This window comes from Mustela nigripes, chromosome 3 (assembly GCF_022355385.1).
Source record: "Mustela nigripes isolate SB6536 chromosome 3, MUSNIG.SB6536, whole genome shotgun sequence".
NCBI classification, from domain to species: domain Eukaryota; kingdom Metazoa; phylum Chordata; class Mammalia; order Carnivora; family Mustelidae; genus Mustela; species Mustela nigripes.
The window spans coordinates 39,391,010-39,413,736 of NC_081559.1; the positions used below are offsets into that span (position 1 = coordinate 39,391,010).

General features: G+C 44.2%; 1 protein-coding gene across 2 annotated transcripts in view; it reads left to right on the forward strand.

The window, feature by feature from the left end:
- DIS3L2 (DIS3 like 3'-5' exoribonuclease 2) overlaps positions 1 to 22,727 on the forward strand; it is a 365,013-nt gene that overhangs the window by 224,112 nt on the left and 118,174 nt on the right. For both annotated transcript variants that reach the window (XM_059393719.1, XM_059393720.1), the window contains exon 10: positions 4,411 to 4,490. In XM_059393719.1, coding sequence (XP_059249702.1) covers positions 4,411 to 4,490 — 80 coding nt within the window. The remainder of the gene's footprint in view (positions 1 to 4,410; positions 4,491 to 22,727) is intronic.

Sequence of the window (22,727 nt, forward strand, 5' to 3'; positions counted from 1 at the left end):
TCTTTTTTTTTTTTTAAAGATTTTATTTGTTTATTTGACAGACAGAGATCACAAGTAGGCAGAGAGGCAGGCAGAGAGAGAGAGGAGGAAGCAGCTCCCTGCTGAGCAGAGAGCCTGATGTGGGGCTTGATCCCAGGACCCTGGGATCATGACCTGAGCCGAAGGCAGAGGCTTTAACCCACTGAGCCACCCAGGTGCCCCCAAACAAGATTCTTTTGAGGTGGGTCACAGTAGTTTTCTGAGTTCCTAGAAGCCAAAGCAAAGAAGGACTCATAAAAGATACAAACAAACCATTAACTCAAGAGGGTAGGAGTGGGTCCTTGCCCTGAATAAACTTCCTCCAGAAGCCCTCATAAAAGAGGCCCTGAGAGAGTGGATGAAACAAAGCCCTCATCGGCTTACCCGCAGTGGACAGCCTGGCCATTCTATTGGCTTCTTGCCATGATCCCTGGGGCAGGCTTGATGGCAAGGCTCCGTCTGGGATAAGGACTCCACTGGAGGCCTGTGTGGGATCTGGTTCATCACTTCTCAAAGGGTGATCTCCTGCGGAACCTGTTGCTTCTGGGAGATGCTCTACCGCTAAAACAAAACAAAACAAAAAAAAAACAACAACAACAAAAATAAAAGGAATAAATAGCCTAGATCCAATAGGTATGGCAAGACTTGCACAGCAGCAGCACACTGAAGGCTCTAAAAGTCCCTCAATTAAGAAATTGACTCAGCTTTTCCCAAACTGATTTAATCATCAGACCTTTAAGAAAAAAACAAAAACAAAAAACAAAACTTGGCTCACTGAGGATCATTGATATAAAATGGGTCAGGAAACCTTCTGTTAAGGGCCAGATAGATAATGTTAAGTAGATAGCCTCTGTCATAACTACTCAGCTCTGCCATTGTATCCAAAAAGCATGGCTATATGTTCATTTATGGATACTGAAATTCAAATTTCATATGATTTCCCCATGTCACGAAACACATTTTTCTTTTGGTTTTTCCCCAACCATTAAGAAATGCAAAACCATTCTTATCCCACAGGTCATTCAAAAACAGGTGGCAGGCCCTTTTTGGTCTGTGGCTATAGTTTGCTGACTCATGAACAAAGATAATATTTGGATGGTATGTCTTTCTAGCAAGCCTTCCTGGTTGCTGTTCCTCAGAATTGTTTTAATTTTGACTTTCATGTTTCTGGTTTAAGAGCAGATTAAAAAATAAAAAGTAGTAGAGAGTTGGTTTGAGTGTTCAGGCTAGTCGAAGATTTTTCTCCAGTGAGTCCTCTTAAAGAAATTGACAAATTAAAACCAAAGCCCTGAAATTTTACTCTGTCATGTATGTCTGCACCATTTGGGCGCTGTAATGTTTTAGTGGGCATTATTTATTCATTCACTGAAATAAAAGTCAAAGCACCCAGAGACATTTAATTTTAAGAAAACGTAACTTCCTTCTTAACAATCTAAGTAAGCCAGTCAGCTGTGGCCCCCACCAAGCTAACAGTGTTCTTTTTGATTTTTGACTAAAGGGACATTCTTTTGGCTTCTTATGATGACACTAAGGAAGGAGGATCAAAACATTCCCTCCTCCAAGTCTGACATTTTACTTTCAGTTTAACAAGTATTTATTGAGTACTCAGTGTACATATAAAGCATTTTGCCAGCTTTTGTGCCAGCTGATGTGGCTACAAAAAGAAACAAGCAGTCAGTTCCTTCCCTGCCTTGTGAATCAAGTTCAATATCCTCATCAATTCAGAGCCCATTACTTTGGTGTTAGGATTGATTTTATTTCCCTGTCCCTTCCTGTCAGCGTGCGTGCATTCATTCAGCAAACACTTGAGAGTTGCCAACACAGCCTTCAGGGAGCTTCTTTCCAGGGGACATCTGGTGTTTCTCTTTTCATCTGGCACTGTGCCATAATTACATCTTCTTTTATATGGTGTAACAGAAATTATTTCTTTATATCCCAAGACTTCCACACTGGTGTTCCCCCTACTGTGAGCACCTCTTCTTCAACTGTTTAATGAGAAGATTGGATGTCCTAAGAAGCCATTCTCCTAAGACTGCGCTCTAAATACTCTTTGCCCTTCACCTTGAAAGTCGCACCCAACTTTCCTCACCCTCTTCTCTCCATATTCCAGTGAGTTTATAGTTCTATACCGCTCATCATTTTAAAGCTAGTGACTGTATTCTATAGTACGAGTCTACAAGGTTGCTACGTGTCTTTATAAGCATTATTATGTACGTGATGGACAATTATTTTTGTTTGGGGGAGATTATCTACAATGCTAATTTTTTCCATTTATGAAAATAAGTTGTAGTGAAATTTTTGAAAAAATATGGAAAAGCATAAAGGAAAATGTTAGTAATTCCAGCACCTATTCATCAACTCTATTAATAATGAACACATACTTTTTTACTTTCCTTGATTCAAAAATCACGTTTAAAATTTTTTATTTTTAGTGGCACCCAGGTGGCTCCATCAGTTAAGTGTCACCTGGTTTCAGCTCAGGTCACGATCTTGGGGTTGAGATCGAGCCCCACATTAGGCTCCACATTCAGTGTTGAGTCTGTTTGGGATTTTGTCCCTCTCCCTCCACCTCTGCCTCCCTACCTCTCTGCCCCTCTCCCTGCTTGCACACACACTTTCAAATAAATAAATAAAATCTTTTTTTAAAAACAGTCTTTAAGTTAATAAACAGTAAAGTTGACCTTTACTTGTTGTACAGTTACATGAATTTTAAGACACCTATAGACTCATGTAACCACCATAATAGTCAAGATACAGGAAAGCTATGGTCTCCCAGACCAGGTGCCCCTGGCAACCACGGATCTGTGGTCATATAGTTCTGTCTTTTTGAGAATGTTCATAGAAATTGAATTATATACATCATATAAGCTCATGAGAATGGTGTTTTTAACTTAGCATAGTAACTTTGAGATTCCAAGTTGTTATATGTAGGAGCAATTTGTTCCTTCTTGTTGCTAATTACCTTTCCCTTGTGTAGAGGTACACAGTTTGCTTCTCTGTAAATTCATTTACCATTTAAGAATCTAGCTTTCTTTTTACCGTTTTGACATTTCTCAAATCCTGAGATACATTAAAATCAATGTATATATTTACTATGGTAGGGGTTTTGTTTCCCCGAAAAGCTATTGTCAAATTGATGGAGCATCTTAGAAACGGTACTGTCCTAGAATCAAGCTACTGCAGGAGTGAGCTGATCGCCGTAAGAGGTCAGAGTGGGCTGCTGAGAGTTATTACGCAGAAGGTTACAGAGCCAGCTTGGCAGCCTCTGAGGGCTTTGGGGACACTTTAAGCAGAGGAGCAACCCAAGGAAAGAAGTTTGTACGAAGCAAGCCAGTCTGATTGTTGGGAAGCAGGCTGCTTCCCGTCAGTGCTGAGGCATCCAAGGAGACCGGGGTGTGACAGCAGTGTCACTGCTCATACTAGAGGATGTGGAGGGAGAACTTGGGAAGAGTCCAGTGGCAGCAGAGGGCACCAACTAGTGAGCCTGGGAGCAGAGGGCACCAGCTAGTGAGCCTAGAGGGTACCAGCTAGTGAGGCAGGGGGTGGGGAGAACTGTGGACAGACTGCCCAAACCATGGGTATTTATGTGGGTGGATGGGTGGCTGGAAGCCCTACAGCAGAATGAGAATGTCCCAGCACTTCACAGATTAAGAGGGAGATATGCACAGAGGTACCATATGACGATAAGGGGGGAGAGGGCATACTGATTCCGTGAGCTTGGGTGAAGTATACGATCAGTCCATAGAAACAACCTGACTGGGTACGTTTCCAAACATACTCGTATTACGGCTAACTGTATGGCCCTAGGTTGTTGTTTTGTTTTGTTGTTGTTGTTGTTTGGTAAAACTTATTGTTGGGTCCTATTCCCTTTGTCACAACAAGTCAGGTGACTTATTCTTTGGCCAACCCCCATTTCAGCGAGATAGGAGAAGGAGCAGTGAGACATCCTCACATAGATCCTTGAAGGGCAGGTTCCCATTAGCCACTGAGGACGAGGGAGGCAGAAGCAAGAACTGACCTTCGGAGAGTAATTTACCAAAGGCACTTGCTCCTCATGTCGGAGAACTCTTTCTGGGAAGCCTCGTGTGTGGAAGCCCCCTCACTCTACCCATTCACACTTCCTCTTGCTCAGGCTCAAGGAGAAGTAGGTGCCCATTCACAGGAAGCGGAAGACCCTCGGAGACACGATGGAGACAGGAGATTCCTGAATTTGTCTCTCCTGTCTCACAGGTGACTAAAGATCTCCTTTTCAGAGAGCCATGACAGAAGCTACTCTTCCCTTTGCCTGCCATTTGCACATTTGCAAAGTAACTGTTCTCTAAAACTCTAGTGCAGTGGTTTGAAGACTCTGGTGTTTGTGGCATTGCTAATCCTATCTTCAATCCTTCCTAGGAAAGACTGTATCTTCACCATTGACCCATCAACTGCCCGTGACCTCGATGATGCCCTCTCCTGCAAGCCACTTGCTGATGGTAGGCTGGAAATTTCTATACCTTTCTGGGTAGCGGGCTGTCTGCATGCCTTTCTGATCAGCCTGGTGGCTGCATACTCCCCAAACAATATAATGTGTAGGGTTGGGTTTGCTTTGTTCCTGGGCCTGCGCCTATGGGACTTAAAAGATTGTCTTCCTGTGGTGACTCTGATGAGGGTGAGAATAAGAAAGGTCCTCTCACTGGGACTCTTCGGGCCTCAGCTGCTGCAGCAATGAAAGCAGAAGAACTACTTCTAGGCCTTGGCTCTTCAGGAAGTTGGAGTTGGGTGTCATATGTTCAAGAAAAAAGCCCTTAACCTCTGCTTCAGAGAAGCATTGGTTCTTTACCTGCATTTACCAATAGAGTAGGATGATTTTGGGGGTACTCTCCAAAGGCATACTCAGCAGTGGGTCCACCTTCCTGCTGAATGCCCTCTGTACCTGCGCTGGAAAAGCTGGACCTGCTCCTGCAGGTCTTCATGTGTCCAGCAGATTATGAAAGGCAGCTGGTAGGGGCTCTTTAAACATTCTTTGGGGATGGACCCAAGCAGGGAAGAGTATGGGATTTAAAAACTACGGTGGGGGAGGGGGAGGGAAAGTGTGTGTGGGATGTGAGAAAAGCAAACCCTGGCAATCCCTGTTCTAATGCCCCTCCCATGTGGTACTTCTCGGCTTTCCCTATTTCCTGCCCCTCTCTAGGATGGCATCTAGGGGACTGCCTTGGCTTCAGTTGTTCTGGATATGGCTTCACCACTGCCATAGGCCTGTCGGCCACCTACCCTTGGGGTTTCAGTCTGTGGCGAAGTCTTCTAAGACTTTGCAGAGGTGTTCATGTATTTCATTGATGTACAACTCCACATAGTGTGATCTCTTCTCAACTGGAGCAGGCAGTGAAGATTAGCAGATAGGAGGCTAAGAGACAGAACACATCACTGCCAGAGAATGCTTTCATCTTCTAGTGGGAGCCCTCCTTGAAACTGTAGGCAAGGTTGCCCAGTAGTTTCAACAAAGGAAATTGAAAGAAACATAACACGTAAAGGCAGAAAAGTTCCCCTAGAAATTTTGGAGCAATTACAGATTTTCAAAATCCAGAGTGTGAGCAGCCTTCTTAAAAAAGCAAATGCTGGACTGGTTTGTCATCTTCTGAGGAATTTGCTAAGTGCAAAAGCTTGAGCATGTCACACACTGTGCAGTCCACTCCCCCGATCTCAGTCTGAAAAGTGCTCCCAGGCAGGAAGACAGGTGACAATGAACCTCACTTCCTGCATTTCCCTTTTCTCCAGGTTCATGGCCCTGGAGTCTAATGCTTAAAAACAGTTGTTTCATTTATTGTGTCTACTTTTATAGTTGTTAGTGGCCAAAGGCAAGGTCTAACACCTGTCACCACATCTCAGCTGACCTGGGTGGTATTCTCATGGGCACCCAGAGAGCAGGCACGTGTCCTATCCCACTCACTCTATGCACTACACACTATGTCTCCTGTCTAGGGTGACAGATTTCCAGCAGAGATTTCTGGGAAGGAAGCGGTAAAAGATAGGGCAGGGAAAGTAGATGGGGGACAAATGGTACCTGTTTGTAAATGTCCAGCCAAAGGATGTTCTGTGTCAGAAAATTGAAAACCAGTTGTTTTCAATCTCTTATTCAAGGAGAGCAGTCAAAGAAACTAATGTAGCAGTACAAGATGAAGGAGAGGAAGTAGAGGCAGAGAAGCATTGGAATCATTCAGGAAGTAGGCAGTAACTGGACTAGAGGTCGTGACAGCGCTGGGTGTGCGGAGAAGGCAGATTGACAGAGGAGTAATGATGGAAGAATCAGTGGAAATGGATGTTGAGTTTGAGGGGAAAGCGGTCTTCACACTACCCAAGACAGAGCAAAAGTCTCAACCTGGATGATGGGGAGATGGAATTTACAAGTGAGAAGCCAGGGCAGCAAGAGGATGAGCTGGTTTGGGAGAGACGGTGTCTGTATGGAGTTGACCATCTGATGGTGCATATTTATCTAAGCTGTCACATGTCCCTTTCAGAGGTAGGGGCGGGGAGCCAAATAATCGAAATGCATGTAATCCATAGAACCACATAACACAGGGAGCCCTGGAGATAAGTAGACAACACACCAAAATGCAGACAGTGATTTTATTAGAATGATGGGATCCCAAGTGATTTTTCTCTTTTCTCTAGTTTCCATATGCTTCTAATGTGGTAATATAGTTTCATAATGGAAAAAAAAAGTTTTGTAATAAAACAAAAAGAATGATGAGGTGCCAGAAATCACAGGTTGCCCAGTAGCACCCTGCACCAGGTGATCCCATGCCTTCCGTCCACTCAGTTGTTCCTGCATTCCAAAGGAGTCCTTAGCAGCAGTCATCTGGCAGAGCAGCAGAAGAAGGGCACGGAGAAGGAGGCAGGGAAGAATCTGAAAAGGCCAGAGTGGGTCAGTCAAGCAGTTTTAAGGTGGCACTTCTACAGTTGGCCTTTGTGACAAGGGCTGCTGCCAAGGCTATTTATCCAGGGGGATGAAAAGTGAAAGTCCATTCCAGTTTGGATTGGGGTGAAGTTGGCTGAGTTCTGGTTCCATTAGTTACCAGTGCATGTCAGTTTTTGCTTAGAGGAAAAAATGTTTAACGTTTCAAGAAGCAAATAATGTTGTCTGGGCCAATTTACCTCATCGATAACCATTTTTATTTAAAGAAAATATATAGAGGTCAGACTTCCCTTTGGATGTAATGAAATCATCTGAATGACTGTTCTGTGCAAATGAGTCCCTCAAACAGATGTAACTTATCTAGTCCTCACTGTCCCATTCTCTAGAGTTCAGATGTATCCTTGGGACTCATGACCAGTATCTCCTGTAGGTGTGACACTTAGACGACCGTACAGCCTGCAGATCCGTTCTGTGGAAAGGCAGGGTGCCCTCTCCCCTTGAGGAATCTCAGCTCTGGAAGGGGTTCTACCAGTCATCTAGCCTGCCAAGTCCCTGCCTCCCTGAGCTTAAAACTACACTCGAGTAAAATGTTCCCATGGGCATGACCCAGCCCGCTGACTTGAACATGGAGCAATCCACTTTTGCTCAAGAAAATACTGAAAATGCAAGTGTATAAGAGTGGTGTTACAAAGATAACCCAGAATCTCAAGGTGGCGAGTCACACACTCCTGTGTCTTATTACTCTAACAGATCACTTGCAGCACACCTCACGGCTGACCTCACCACTCAGGCGTTGGAGGGCTACGGTCGTCACATCACCCTCTGGTTTTTAAATTACCTCCACAGCGTCCACTTATTGACTCTCCAGACTGCATTTTAACTCTCTACCTTATGGGCAGCCCATTCGGCCTGAAGATGGCATAACCATTAGGAAATCCCTCCCTGTTGTCGTCTGAAATGCTGCTGTCTTGCTGCAGTTTTCCTTCCCTTGGTCCCGCGTATGCCTGTTGGGGGCTCCAGAACAAGGCTTGTCTCTCACATAAGCACGCCCAAGGGACTGCATAACAGCTGTCACCTTTGCGTCACCACCCCTCTGCTGAGCATCTTGTATGTTCTTCCATGAGCTGTCGCCTGTTGCCGGTGTTGTGCAGTCACTTCTGCCCTTATGAGGTCTGAGGTACATGGCAACCTATCTCCAGACTGTATCCAGACTGTATCTAACATGTATCCAACCTGTATCCAGACATCAGAGCCTCCTTACTGGGCTGACCCAAGTCCAGAGTAATAGGAACCCATTCTCTTCAATTAGACAAGGCTCACTGCTTTGCTTCAGTCTCAAGGAGAGATTGTTAGACAGGACCTCTACTCAGCTTAGCCAATCCAGGCCCCCTCCAGATTCTACAGGGAATTCATGTTCCCTGCCTCTCTTATGGCTGCTTTCTCTAATGTTTTATTCTCTCGTGAGTGCTCTGCCTTTGAATGTGACAGCATTATCCTAGCCAGGCCTTAGAAATGAAGGATTTTGACCCTGGGGAGAGGGGGGAATGAGTAATGACTGCTAATGGTGTGGGGGTTCTTTTGGGGGTGATGAAAATGTTCTGAAATTTGATAGTTGATAGGTGCACAACGTTGTGAATATACTAGAAACTACTGGGGGGCAATGAGTGAATGAACGAATGAATGAATGAATGAATGAACGAACAAACCCATTCCTCCTTGAGGCTTTCTGGGGACTTGACACTTTAACCACACCTCAGCAGAAGTCCATAGGGAATGCCTGGGCGGGATACCCATAGTCACATCCGTCTCGCCTGTCTCTTTCTGTGCTGCTTTCATCTCTGAACCCTGAAATTCCCACCCAAGGAACACACCCCCTCTCTATTCAGCCACCTGCTCCTATTTCCTGTCCCCACAGAGTGCAGGCATCTGACTCAAAGAAAGCAGGAGCCATCCTACCGGACTGACACATTGTAAGAAAATCATCAGATGAACAGCCATCATCCCGTCTGAGGGAACTCTGGAATGCAGGTTACCTGCTTTACTGTAGGGGGCGCCAGTCTTCCTGCCTGATTTGCCTTTGTTGCCTTCCTGGTTGCATGGCTTTCCCTTCCCCAGGGAGGAGGGACTAGGGAGCTCTGTCCCAGCAAGGAAATAGGAACGAGAGATCAGGAGCAAAGCCTGTTAGAATGTCACAGAATTCCCAAACTGTGTAACTTCCCCCTTGTAGCTGTATTTGTCACCTGCTAAGAGTTTCTCATCACGACTAATGCCTTTGGAGGCGGTGCGGAAGTAGGAGCTGGAGAGACTGTGCCCCTGTGTTCTAGGTATTGACCAGAGAATCCAATAAAATGGGTGCTAGAGGAGTTTTCGACAGGATGTCTCTGCATCTGCCTCTGGGAAGGAAAAGAGAGCGTGGAAGTCCTGGAGCTTGTGCCTGAACATTCGGGCAAATCCCAGCAAGCAGGCCAGAACCTCCCTGGGCTCTCTTCTCCCTCTGGGTGGATCTCCCTGCACCAGTCACTCTCCCTGGCACTTGTCATTTCCCCCTGGTCTGGCTTCTTCCTCTCCGTGTGCAAACTTTAGTCTCCGTGATCCTACAGAAGCTTCCTCAGCCCTGCTCTGCCTCAGGAACTTCCACCCTGCTGTGTTCATGAGGATGGACACTCTTTCCCCTCAAAAGAGTGGCCTGAACCTGCTGCTGCTCCTGTCTTTCTTCCCATTTGTTCCTTTTCCCCTTCGCAGCATGGCTTCGGGAAGTTCAACAAATCGGTCGTCCCTGACCTCGGTTCACCCGACATCTGTAGCATTTGGCTCTTTGCTTTTCCTTCTTGAAACTCTTTCTTCCTTGGGCTCGGAGGGCCCTACTTGCTCTTCGTTCTTGTTTTTGGACTTATTTTCTCCAGGTACTTTCTTTAACTCTGCTTTCTCTGCCTCTCTCTCCACGGGGGCCTGCAGAGCATCCGTGCCAGTCCCCCTCGTCACACGCTCATCAGCCGTGGCACCCGTTTTCCCTCTGCCTGCAGCCCTCTTTCCCAGGAGAGCCCCATGGCTGACTCGAGATTTGCCTGGTGGTGTTTTTGGTAAGGCTCTGCCTCCCTTTCTGCCTCTCATCACCCCCACCCCCACCTTCTCTCCCCCGTCCTGCTTGACCTCTTTTCTCACCACTCATCACCCACTGTTGGTTGATCTACTCCTCTTGTTTCTATCTGGCTGCCTGCCATTCACTGTCACAGATGCCCAGGCCCAGAATAGGTACTCAGTGAATCTTTGCTGGTGTTTACAGGCACTCAAGAGGGGAAGGGTCTTCTAGAAAGACAAAGCCCCAGGGTGACAGAAGCATGGTGTTTGAAAGGGAACTACACAGAGCTGGGAATACCGGGAGTCTGAGGTTCAAGTGGGGGTAGTAGTTGTAGATAAAGCCGGGATGAGACCGTGAACTCCTTAGTGGGTACATACCACTGACAAGTTGAGATTTTAGGGAGAAGGCAGCATTTTGACTTGGAGAAGAAAAGCATCTGTTCCTTCAAGAACTAGGATCGAGGACTGTGTTCTGTGCCCTGTGCTGGATATACGGTAGCAGGAAACACTTACACTTCCTGTCCTGTCCAGGTTAATATCAAGTGAAATCAAATAAGTACATGTGGGAATGACCCATAGTTTAAATGCAGGACCTGGGTGGGTCCCACATTTAAGGTGGACAATAGCCTTTTAACCTAGACTTGAAAATAAACAGGGGTGAGCGAGATGAAGAATGGAAGGAAGAACATTTCAGGCTAAGGAAGTGGAGTGTGTGGAGACCCTGAGGCACAAGGGCTTTATTACTGAAAGGAACAGAAAATTCCATGTGGCTGAGACTTGGTGGGGTGGGAGGAGCTGGTGAGGTCGTCGGCTTGCAGGCTCTGGTGAGGAGTTACAACCTGAGTGCAGTGGTAAGCAAAGAGTCTGAAGCAGGAGAGAGGCAGGATCCAACTTGCAGGTTGGAGAGATCACTCTGGCAGCTGCAAGCAGGCTGGATTAGAGCAGTGGCATTGAAATGGTCTAGGTAAGAGGTGGCAAGCGCCCAACCACGGCAGAGGCTTAGGAGCCAGAACTGGAGGGAGGCATCAGCCAGGAAAGGAAATCAGGGCAGGACTTGGTGTCTGGGCAGCTGCGGGAGCCTCTTAACTAGTCTCCTGCGTCTGCCCTTTTCTTCCCGCATATTGAGGTCAAGGCGGTCCTTACAGAATGCCCACCCCCTCAGGCCATTGCCCTGCTTCACTTCTGCCAAGGTTCTCATGTCGCACCGAGGATAAAAATCCAGGTTCTTACAGTAACCCACCGCTAACTCTGCTTCTCTAACATTGCTCCCCACAGCCCCTCTCTCACTAACTCAGCCACACAGCCCTCCTGCTATCCGCCAGACATGCCAGACTGCCCCTGCCTCAGCGTTTCTACATTTCCCCTTCCTTCTATCCAGATCCCTCTTCCTTAGGTCACTCTTGGCTCTCAGGTTCTGCTCAGATGTCAGCTTATGGGGGGAGCTGACCACCCCCTCTCCCCACAGTCTTCCCTAAGCCTCCGCCACCTTGATTTTCTTTAAAGCGCTTCTGCAGGTCTTCCCCACTGGATGGAAATCCTTTATCAGAGCAAGGACATCATTTCGTTCATATGGAACGCTCAGTGCCCTGAGCACCGGGTGTTACCTGGTTGGCACACATGCCAATTTTTGTTGAGTGAGTGAATGAATAAGTTAATAAACTTGATACTGGAAGAAGAAAAGAATCTAGAATGTCCTCTAAGTATCTGGCTTGGGCAGTGGGTGGAATGTAATGCCCTTCAATAAGAAATATTGAGGAGAGGGATGCCTGGGTGGCTCAGGCGGTTAAGCATCTACGTTTGGTTCAGGTCATGATCCCAGAGTCCTGGGTTCAAGCCCCGTATCAGGCTCCCTGCAGAGTGGAGAGCCTGTTCTCCCTCTCCCTCTGCTGCTCCCCCTGCTTGTTATCTCTCTGTCAAATAAATAAATAAAATATTTTTTTTTAAAAAGAAAGAAAGAAAGAAATTTTGAGGGGAGCTGATTCTGGAGGGAAAGATAGTGAGTTCAGCTCAGCTTAAAAGGTTAGGTCTACACTCCTTGGGAGATACCCAGCTAGAAATACCAAGGGGGCAAGGAACTGGAGTTGGGCTGGAGATGGAATCTGGGAGCCTTCGGTGCTTGGGCCTGGGAGAGGAGGCCCTGGAGAAGTCAGACCAAAGGGAAGACCCGCCGAGCCCTGGGAGGAAGGCCCAACAGGATACCACCCCCATGAGTCTGCGGAGATTGGTGTCTAAACAGAGAACAGAGAGGAGGCAGGCAGAGAAGGCTGAATGGCAGAGAGTCATAAAAGATGCAGGAAAGCCATGTAGAGGACAACTGTCTGAGTCTTTGGGCTTGGCAAGTGGGATATCATTGGTGACCTTGGTGAAACTACTGTCTATGGCTTCGAGGAGGGGACGCTGAGCTGCAGGGGGCAGGGGAGAATTGGGTGGAAACCATGAATGGAGATTGCATTCTCTGGGAGGCTTGGCCGGGAGAGGTACCAGAGGTAGGAAGGGCAAGGTCACAGGAAGCTTGTTCTTTATTTTTAAGATAGAAGGATTTTAACATGATTCAGTATTAGGAGATAAGAGACTTTGGAGAAGGAGAAATTGAAAATATAGGAAAGAGAGAAGTTGAGTTGTTTTCTAAGGCCTTGAGAAAGAAGGTGGGAGTGAGTCAGCCTGTAAGTGTAGAGTGAGGCTGACATGGAGGGTGAATGCCTCTTCGCCTCTTCCTTTGAGACCAAGAGGGCAGGCCAGGTGCTGCAGCTGAGTGTTCACACCTGATAAGGTCCATTTTAACTGGGAGAGGAAGTGGCACCCCTGCTGAGGGCCAAGGGGGCAGGAATGGGGTTTGGAGGGGTTCTGGCAGAAACAGAGAAAAGGGAAGGGGAGGGAGCTGACCAGAATCCCATCACACAGAGTGTTATGGAACTCCCTTTCAGGTATGCTCAGTTGGAATACTACCAAGTCCGGTAATAATTCTTCAGTAATCCTCAGCCTCCTGGGTACAGGAGAAGTTGCAGTGATCCAGATTTGGGGGTTTGCTGGGAGCGAGAACATGATAGGCACCAGGACAAGGCTTCTGGGACCTTGCTTCCCCTCCAAACCTGTTCCTTCTCTGACCCTTCCTTCCTTTTTATAAAGGCATCACCTAGTCAACCAAAGTTTCTTTTCTTTTTTTGTTTTTAAGATATTTATTTATTTATTTGACAGAGAGAGATCACAAGTCGGCAGAGAGGCAGGCAGAGAGAGGGAGGGGGAAGCAGGCTCCCTGCTGAGCAGAGAGCCCGATGTGGGGCTTGATCCCAGGACCCTGGGACCATGACCTGAGCCGAAGGCAGAGGCTTTAACCCACTGAGCCACCCAGAATCACATTTGATTTTAAAGAATCCTAGAATCACATTTGATTCCTCTTCTTCTCAATGCTATTGTCATAGCCTTTCTAATAATTTTTTCCCTCCTCCCTTTCTCCCCTTCATCTTGCTACCCAGTTATCTTTTCTGTTACAGACACACAGAACCAGATCAGATTGCTTTTCGGCTTGAAAATCTCTTTGTATCTATAGATACAGTCCTTACTATTTTTGGTAGAGCTTAGTTATCAAAGTTCTTCAAGATTGACCCCCAGTGCCTCCCTTCCCACCTTCCCCACCTCCCAAAACACACACACACATACACACACACACACACACACACACACACACCCTGGTGGTGGCTGGGCATTCCAGGCTCTGCCTAACCACTGCACTCTATCCTACCTCTGAGCCTGTACTTGACCTTAGCATGCCTGGCCTCCCTGTGTACTTCCGTGTGGGACTTCAAGAGCAAGATAAAACCTCTGTGGAGCTTTTCTTTCTTCCTGGCAGAATGAATATTCCTTTCTTCATGTCTTTCTTTCATTTCTTCATGTCTTTAAGGCAGCCATAAACATCGGTGTTTCCAGATTTAATTCCCCTTTCTGCTTGGTTCCTAAGGGCCGGGCATTCCTCTGCTATCTCATCATCCGGAGTGTCATGCATGAGTCCCTGTATTTGGTCTAGTCAGTCTAACCAGGCAACCTGTTGTATATTTTCCATATTTCTTTTCATGTTTTTTGCCTTGCCCTTTTTATTTTCAGCACACATCTACCCCAGGTTTGTGGATTGCCTGGAGGCTGATACACTGACATATAAGCCAACTCTACATGCTCTCCTGAAACAAGTCTGCTTGTTTGGAATTAGTTGTCCCTTTCCCCCATCACAATAAGGTCCTTCAGTCTGTCTCCTCGCGTCTCAGTAGGACTGTGAAATCACTGACTTGCATCTTATGTCCGTGACATTCATTCCTCAAGCTCTGTCAGGTGGCGTATTTGAGGCTTACATCCCCATTTTCTCCGGCCTGAGTCTCTTGCATGGCTCACACTGCTCATTTCATACCTACAGGCTTTCACAGCAACTTGTTTCCTGGTGTTATTTTGCCCTTTTTCTCGTCTCTCTCTTATCTGCAGCCTTGCCATTTCCAAAGTCAATGAGTGCTAATTTCCTGCTAAAATTAACTTCTGGAAGTAACCTTAAGATGATAGTAAATAGGCAAACAGAAAAAAGTTTGTGATACAAAAAGCCAGATTTGTTTTCTTTAATTCTATTGGTGAACAGGCTTACTAGTTAAGAAAAGGCCTTTTACCAGCCGGTACATCTGCATTGGCAGTACGCCCATCCATCAGTCTGGAGAACTAGGAAGCTGGTATGAGTTAGGTCTTAATGGTATGTTGAGACATTGGAAATAAGTTTTGTTTTTTTTTTTTAAATTCCACTCTCTTGGGAATGTTTGGAGGTTCCATTGGTATATGGAGATAACACTAAGATAATACCCTAACATAAGAATCAAGTGACATTTTGAGAATGAAAATAAACTTTAAATGATTTTGATCTACAGAATTTCCTTTGACCTGGAGACCTGTGAAACATCAGATAAAATCTGCTATCTTAATTTGTGTAATACTGAAACAGAACATATGGCAGTGATTTCGGTCTGTTTAGGATCACAGGTGCCTTTGGGCACCTCATGATAGCAATAGATTCTCTTTTCAGAAAAATGTATACACACGTATGTATACAATATTTGCAGATCCCATTTTTAGTAATATTGGAGAATGGATAGCCTGAAAAACTCTTCTTCACTAAAACTCTTTAAAATGATGCATCTTTTTAAAATGTATGGCTAAGCTGGCCAGAGTGTATGACAAGTCCCTAGAAGCCAGGAGTAAAACAAGAGCAGATGATCAAAGAAAGATTTATGTGACAAAGTAACTAATGTAATGGTATTTTCTGATGCCTACTGGGCCAGACATTTATCTCATGACCTGAATTAACACCGTCTACATGGTCCATAAAATTCTAAGCCAGGTGCTTAAAGTGGTACTAGGTGAATAATGTTTCCAGAAGCCAGGCAGAACCATAAGCATATGCTTTCTGGAGGAATTAACCCTAAACCAAAACCTTAAATATTTGCCAGAGATGAAGTTTTAGGAAACACATGCCTTTAAAAAAAGTCCTGAAACATGCAAGGGTGTAGCTAAAGCAGTATTTAGAGGAATAGTTATAGCTTTAAGTGCTTATATTAGACAAGGAGAGTCTAGGTGGCTCAGTTGGTTAAGCATCCAAATCTTGATTTCAGCTCAGGTCATGATCTCAGGATCATGAGATTGAGCCCCAAGTTATGCTCCACAGTCAGTGGGGAGTCTGCTTGAGATTCCCCCTTTCCCTTTGCCCCTCTCAACCCCCTGCACGTGTGCTCTCTCTCTCTCTCTCAGATAACAAATAAATCTTAAAGGGAAAAAAAAAAGAAATGGAGAGACTATAAAGATACTAGCTTCACAAATATTTAGAGATAAGGGGAAGTGTATGTGATCATACACTGTGGGTACATGTTCTGAATGAAAAATGAGAATTACCTGCATAATTCTAACAATAGTAGCCCCCCTCTGCTGCTCTAAGAAATACATAGAACAAATAAATAGACTGTATTCTGCCTTTCATGCATGTCATAGTGATAAACATAATTCATTTGTTTGTATAGGAAAAGTTCTTATTTCCACTTTTGGCCCTGCCACAGTGGAAATCTTAACAGATGCAAAATATCAAACATGGCTATTAGATCTTATTTTCATTTTCTAGTATTAGAGTGCTATTAATTGTCAAGCCAAAGGTCTTTTTTCCAAAAACCATTAACATTTGAAAAAAATTGGAGCATCTTAGGATTTAACTTTGGAACAGAATTTAAAACATATAAACATGTACATTTTAATATTCAGTTTCTGCATTATTTTATGTTTCTTATCATATATACTATATTTATAGTGTTCGTGTTCCATAAACATTTTGAGTCTCTTTTAAATAATAGGGGAAATACAGTAAATAATTTCCAAACTAGTAGAGAGAGGCAAATGGGCTGAGGAAAACAAAAACACTTCAATCTAAAAGAGGACTTGACAAGAGAAACAAAATAGAAGTAAGACAAATAAGCCACACGCGGAGCACTTGGGTGCTCAGTCAGTTAAGTATCTGCTTTTGGCTCAGGTCATGATCCCAAGGTCCTGGGACGGAGTCCCACCTTAGGATCCCTGCTCAGTGGGAAGTCTGGTTCTCCCTCTCCCTCTGCCATCCCCCCAGTTGTGCTTTTCTCTCTCATATGAAGGAGCCAAATTAATAAACACATCAAATTTCCCTCTGTAGTTAAAAAGCAAAGACTGTTAGACTAGAGAAATAAGCACAGAGACACAAAGATTAATGTAAAAAGGTGAGAAAAGCTATGCCAGTCATGTGCTAAACAAAAGAGAGCTAGTGTATTTTTTGTTAATGTTTGGTAAATCAATTTTAAGATAGAATATATTACTAAATGTAAAGAGAGTTGCTAAATGATGCTTAGAAGGGTCACTTCATTGGGAAAATATGTCTGGATATATATTACTAAATAATATAGCTTCAAAATATATAAAATAGGGGTGCCTGGGTAGCTCAGTGGGTTAAGCCTCTGCCTTCAGCTCAGGTCATGATCTCAGGGTCCTGGGATCGAGCCCTATGTTGGGCTCTCTCCTCAGCAGGGAGCCTGCTTCCCCTTCTCTCTCTGCCTGCCTCCCTGCCTACTTGTGATCTCTCTGTCTGTCAAATAAATAAATAAATAAAATCTTAAAAAAAAATATATATATATATAACAGTTGATCAAAAAAACAAGAAGAAATTGATAAATTCATCTTCAAGGTGGGTTAATTTAATACGCTTTTCCCAGGAAATGTGTTCAAACAGCAGAAATTCGTTAAAACTGCAGAAAATGTGAATAGCCCAGTTAACAGGCTAGCTCTCATAACCATACATAAAATACTGTACTCACAAATGAAGATTACAATTTGTTCACAAGCACACAAAAAACATTTTAAAAAATGGCTTTGTGTTAAGCAATTAAGCATGCTTTATTTATTTATTTATTTATTTATTCATTCATTCATTCATTTATTTTTAAAGATTTCATTTATTTATTTATTTATTTGACAGAGATCACAAGTAGGCAGAGAAGCAGGTAGAGAGAGAGAGAGAGGAGGAAGCAGGCTCCCCGCTGAGCAGAGAGCCTGATGCGGGGCTCAACCCCAGGAGTCTGAGATCATGCTGAGCTGAAAGCAGAGCTTAACCCACTGAGCCACCCAGGCGCCCCAGCATATTTTTAAAAGTCACTGGTATCATACGCATCATTTCTTCAATCACAGTGCAATTAAATAAGAAATAAGTGCAACAGCACTTTTAACTTAAGAAAAACACAATGCATTTAAAGATTTTTCACTACCTTCTCAGATATGTGGCCAGATGAATGCATGAATTGGAATACACCTCATGTCATGCTTCCTTTTCATGTTTGAAGGATGAGTGAGTTTACCTACCTCCTCATGGTTGAGTTAACTTCCCTTCCACACAGAATACAGAATGCTCCCTTACACAGCAATTAATGATTTCAACCCTGACTACTTTCCTCACACTCTCCGAGAGCTCCCTAACTCTTTAAAATATATGCATATTGACCTTCAGGGTGCCCACCAGAGAGCCAAAAATTGCTTGAAAGCCTTTACTATCAAGGGACAGGCCTTCTCTAGTCAAAGAAGCCCAGGGTTCCAAAGGTTAGCAGAAGAGAAGGATTCCTGGATGGGAAAACAGCTGGACCACAGGATGGTCACCCCTAGGACCTCCATTTCCTTCTTCCTCAGCACCACTCCCTCTGCTTACTGACTATAGGAGCTGACAGGACTTGCTACCACTTTGGTCTGAGTATGGTCCCCATAATTCTTTGCTTAGTGCCTTAGCACAGTTGAAACTAGACTATACCTCTTCAACAGAAGTTTCCTGAAGGTTAGAGGACGGCTAAAGGAAGGTCTGAAGAGAGCAACACAAAGCATCAGAAGTGGCTTGCTTTACACTTGCCCCCAGATCCAGGCCCCCCAGGTCCTGACCTGTCTTCACACTGTGAGCATCATACAGGCACCCCCACCTCAACATCTACCTTTCCAAAATCTCGACCTAAGAGGTTCTAGAAAGCAGCCGTGGGCTTACTTCTTTCATTCTGCATCTCCCGTCTGAGGGCTGGCCCCTTTCCATGATGAGTCTCACTGAGGACATCACTGAGGACATTCACTCCCTTTCGGGAGGAATATCCCCATGCCTTGCTCTGCGAACCCCAGTGTGAGAGCTGTTTGATCAGTGTGCTCCAGGGAGAGGATAAGTGTGGCATTCTTACAGAAGCCAAAGCCAGACATCTGGTGGGAGACCCAATCTGCCATTTCTCAGGCTGCATACATAGCCTCCAGCCCTGACTTAAAACATGACATCACACTGTGCTCTGCACTCTGCACTCCTCCTAGCCTTGCACAGGGTAGTTTACAATGCCTAGCTGTGTGGCTCTGGCTAGACCCCACCTTATACCCCGTGCCTGTATAGCACACACGCACACACACACACACACACCCCATTGCAAGGCTTTTAGGGTCTTGTCACTTAGGTCATTGGTTGGGGAAATACACTTTCCATCAGAGCCTTACCTCAAGCACCGTGCAGAGAACACCACAGCCTTTTGTTGTGTGAACCTGCTAGAGCTCAGTCCCTAACCTGCCCAAGCTCTGTCCCTATCCTGTCCCACAAGAGGGGCCAAGCAGACAGTTCTATGCACATGGACGTCAATCGGTATATTCTCTCAAGGCCCTAAAAAGGCCGCCAGCACAGGTCCGCTCTGTGCTGGACAGAGGAGCCGGACCGCTCCTTCCAGCCATTCCTCTCACCTGGAACTGCCCTTCTCAGCCTTTTAGGTGCTGCTCTTATGGTTGTTTTCTTGTTTTAGCCTTACCCAGTCTTTTGGAATTTGACTTCATCTCAGACAGAAGACCTTCATTTAAGCCCCTGAATTCAGGTCTGCCCCTCGCCACCCCCATCCTCTTAAGTGCATTGGTTATGTTTCTACCTGCTTCATCCACCTCAGTCAGCTGGACTTAGAAGCACCATGTTTCCAGGAGATGGCCTTCCAAATATCGATCACTGCACCATAAGAAGCAACTCACATTTCATTAGGAAAGTTAAATCTATCAGCCCGAAACATAGGGCACATGTAGTTTAAATATAAGATCTATATGCAACATTTAATTTAGCCAAACAAAAACTTCCATGTTTAAAATCTGTTCCTTGGGCGCCTGGGTGGCTCAGTGGGTTAAGCCGCTGCCTTCAGCTCGGGTCATGGTCTCAGGGTCCTGGGATTGAGTCCCGCATTGGGCTCTCTGCTCAGCAGGGAGCCTGCTTCCCTCTCTCTCTCTCTCTGCCTGCCTCTCCATCTACTTGTGATTTCTCTCTGTCAAATAAATAAATAAAATCTTTAAAAAATAATAAATAAATAATAAAATCTGTTCCTTGTGTTCTAGAAGAAAACCCCTGATAACTCTTCTATAGATTTTGGAAAAGAAAAATTCTGCTTCAGGGCACCTTTCTACTTGAATACATTTCTGGGTTTGTCTCTGAAATCTTCATGATGCCTGGTATTTCCAATGCCATTATTCCTACATTCCTCTTATATGTGAAGTCCTTTCTAATCTCGGTTTTGAAACACTGATTTTTTTATTCCTCTTGCAATCTCACATCAGAGGGCATTCTGACCTCAGGCAGAGTCTAGGTAATCTAAGTACTTGATCTCAGACAAACCTTATTTTCATAATATGACCCTTGATAAGTGAACATGGGAAGAAAAAATGGGAAATTCTGTAGAACCAGTGACTCATAAGGAAGTGCATGTCTTCTCCATTCATCTGGGGCATTGATAAGTGGACAGTTTTAACTCTCCTTGTTGTATGGTCATTTTTTACTGAATCATACCTTGACTCAAAAAATCCAAGTAACTGAATAGTCATGCGAGGACTCTGGCATGGAAGTGGGATTCTGGGATGCTTGCCAATGAGTTCCTGTTTTGAGGACACAGAATCTAAGTGGAAAGATTAAGTGGAGAGACAGCTCCACCCCTCTAAGTCTTATTCCTATGTTCCATTCAAATCTTGCTAGCCTGATTTCTGTGGGGTCTGAGCTTTGGAAATTCTCTTTTTTCATGGATGTCTCAGTGCACCTTGTTAAACCAAGTTTGGACTGTGGCCTGTTCATCTGCTTCCAGCTCTGCTGATTGGTTCCAGTTTCCTTGCTCATTAAAGCCAAGATAATCTGGCACCCACGAGTCAGGCATCCTCAAGTATCTGGCACCAAGGTAAACTTGGAAGCTGGTTCAGGAGTCTCAGTGATCCAACACATTCATTGCATGATGAGAGGGAATTTTGGTATACCAGAGAGAGCACTGGAGTAAGAGCAGGAGAGCTGGGTGCTTGTCTCATCTTTGCTTCTACTGCATCATGTAAGTTTGGGCATGTCTGTGGTTTCTCTGAAATTCTCCTTCCTCAGCTATGTGAGTGTTTGGACTAGACAGTTTTTCAGATGTCATCTAGTTTCAAAATTCTGAGTATGTGAAAAGCCAAAAGAACAAAGTTCCTCTTATGCCTGTTGTTGCAAAAACACAACCTTGCTTTAAAGATACTAGCAGTAACTGCCTAAAGTTGCTTGAGCTACAGATGCTTCTCCATGAAAATAGGTGGTATGTCAACAAAATGGAAAAAGACACAGTCCATATTCCAGAAGAAAGAATTAACTTCTTCATGCCTCACATTTCCCAGTCTATAAGATGGAGATAATAATGCCCAGCTTAAAATTGCTGGGAAGATTAAATGAAATAAATCCCTGGCATTTAGAACTGTGCCAGACAAAAAGTAAGTGTTCAGTGAAAGGTATTATTAATATAAGATGGAAAGATTAGAATTGAGATGGAATTTTAGTAAGGTAGTGCTGAAATAATAAATATTCAGTTGCTGTTCACAAGTCAAGGTGGAAATAGAACTGAGAATTCAGAAACAGACCCATCCCTGTAGAGTCATGTGGTTGTCAACAAAGACGTCACTGCAGCGTAATGGAGAAAGGATGCTGGATCAATTGGGTATCCATATGGGGAAAAAAAATGAAATGTGATTTCTATGCCATGCCTTCTATAAAAGACAATTCCACGTGGCTTATAGATCTAAGTGTGAAAGATAAAACATGTATTTTTAGAAGATAATATAGAAGAATAACCTCATGACCCTGGATAGGCAAAGATTACTTCAGTGGGACACAGAAAGCATTAACCTTAAAGGAAAAGGGTGATAAGTTAGCTTTCATTAATTTTAAGAACTTCAGTTTAACAAAAGACACCATTAAAATAATGAAAAAGCAAGCCTCAGAGGAGAAGGCATTTGTGATCATCTTTGGCCAGCAAAGGACTCCTACTGAGAATATTTGAAGAGTTGAACAGGCACTTTCTAAAAAAAATACTCTATTTATAAATATTCAAACTACTGAGACAAGCAGGATTCTAAATTGTACAGCATGGTGTTAATTTTATAATAAACATTTGTTTATGTATAGAACATGAACAAAAAAGGAATATACCAAAATATTAACAACAGGTGTGGGAGGGTTATGGGTAATTTTAATTTAAAAAAATTATTTTCTGTTCTCTCTAAAACTTTGTATTTTTGCAAAATATAAATATAGAGATTAAAAAATGGGCATATATTACTCTTATACTGGTAAGAAAAGAGGAAAATTAAAGAGGGTTTAGAATATCATTTGATAAAAATATCAAATGCATATCCAAATGTATATATAATAATTTTTAAAAGCACAGGAAAAGTGCTTAATATCATTAGTCCACAGGGAGAATGGAAATCGAAACCAGAGTGAGTTCTTAATAGCTGAAAATTTTTGAAAGCTGACAAAACCAATTGTTAGTGGGGGTATGAAGCAATTAGAACTCTCATACACAGAGCAGGCATGTAATTTGGTGCCACCACTTTGGAAAACAGTTGTACAGTATGTAATAGAACTGAATAGATCGACACTTACGACCCAGAAGTTTCATTCTTAGATATATATGCAACAGAAACAAGTACATAGGGACAAGAATATTCATGGAAGCATCATTCATAGAGCTGGATAACAGCCCAAGTATCTGTTGGCAGTAAAATGGATAAATTGTGGTTTACTCTTACAACGGAGTAGGGAGCAGTGTTGGTACCGAGCAAATTCAAAACATAACATGGATGAGGGCGCCTGGGTGGCTCAGTGGGTTAAGCCGCTGCCTTTGGCTCAGGTCATGATCTCAGGGTCCTGGGATCGAGTCCCGCA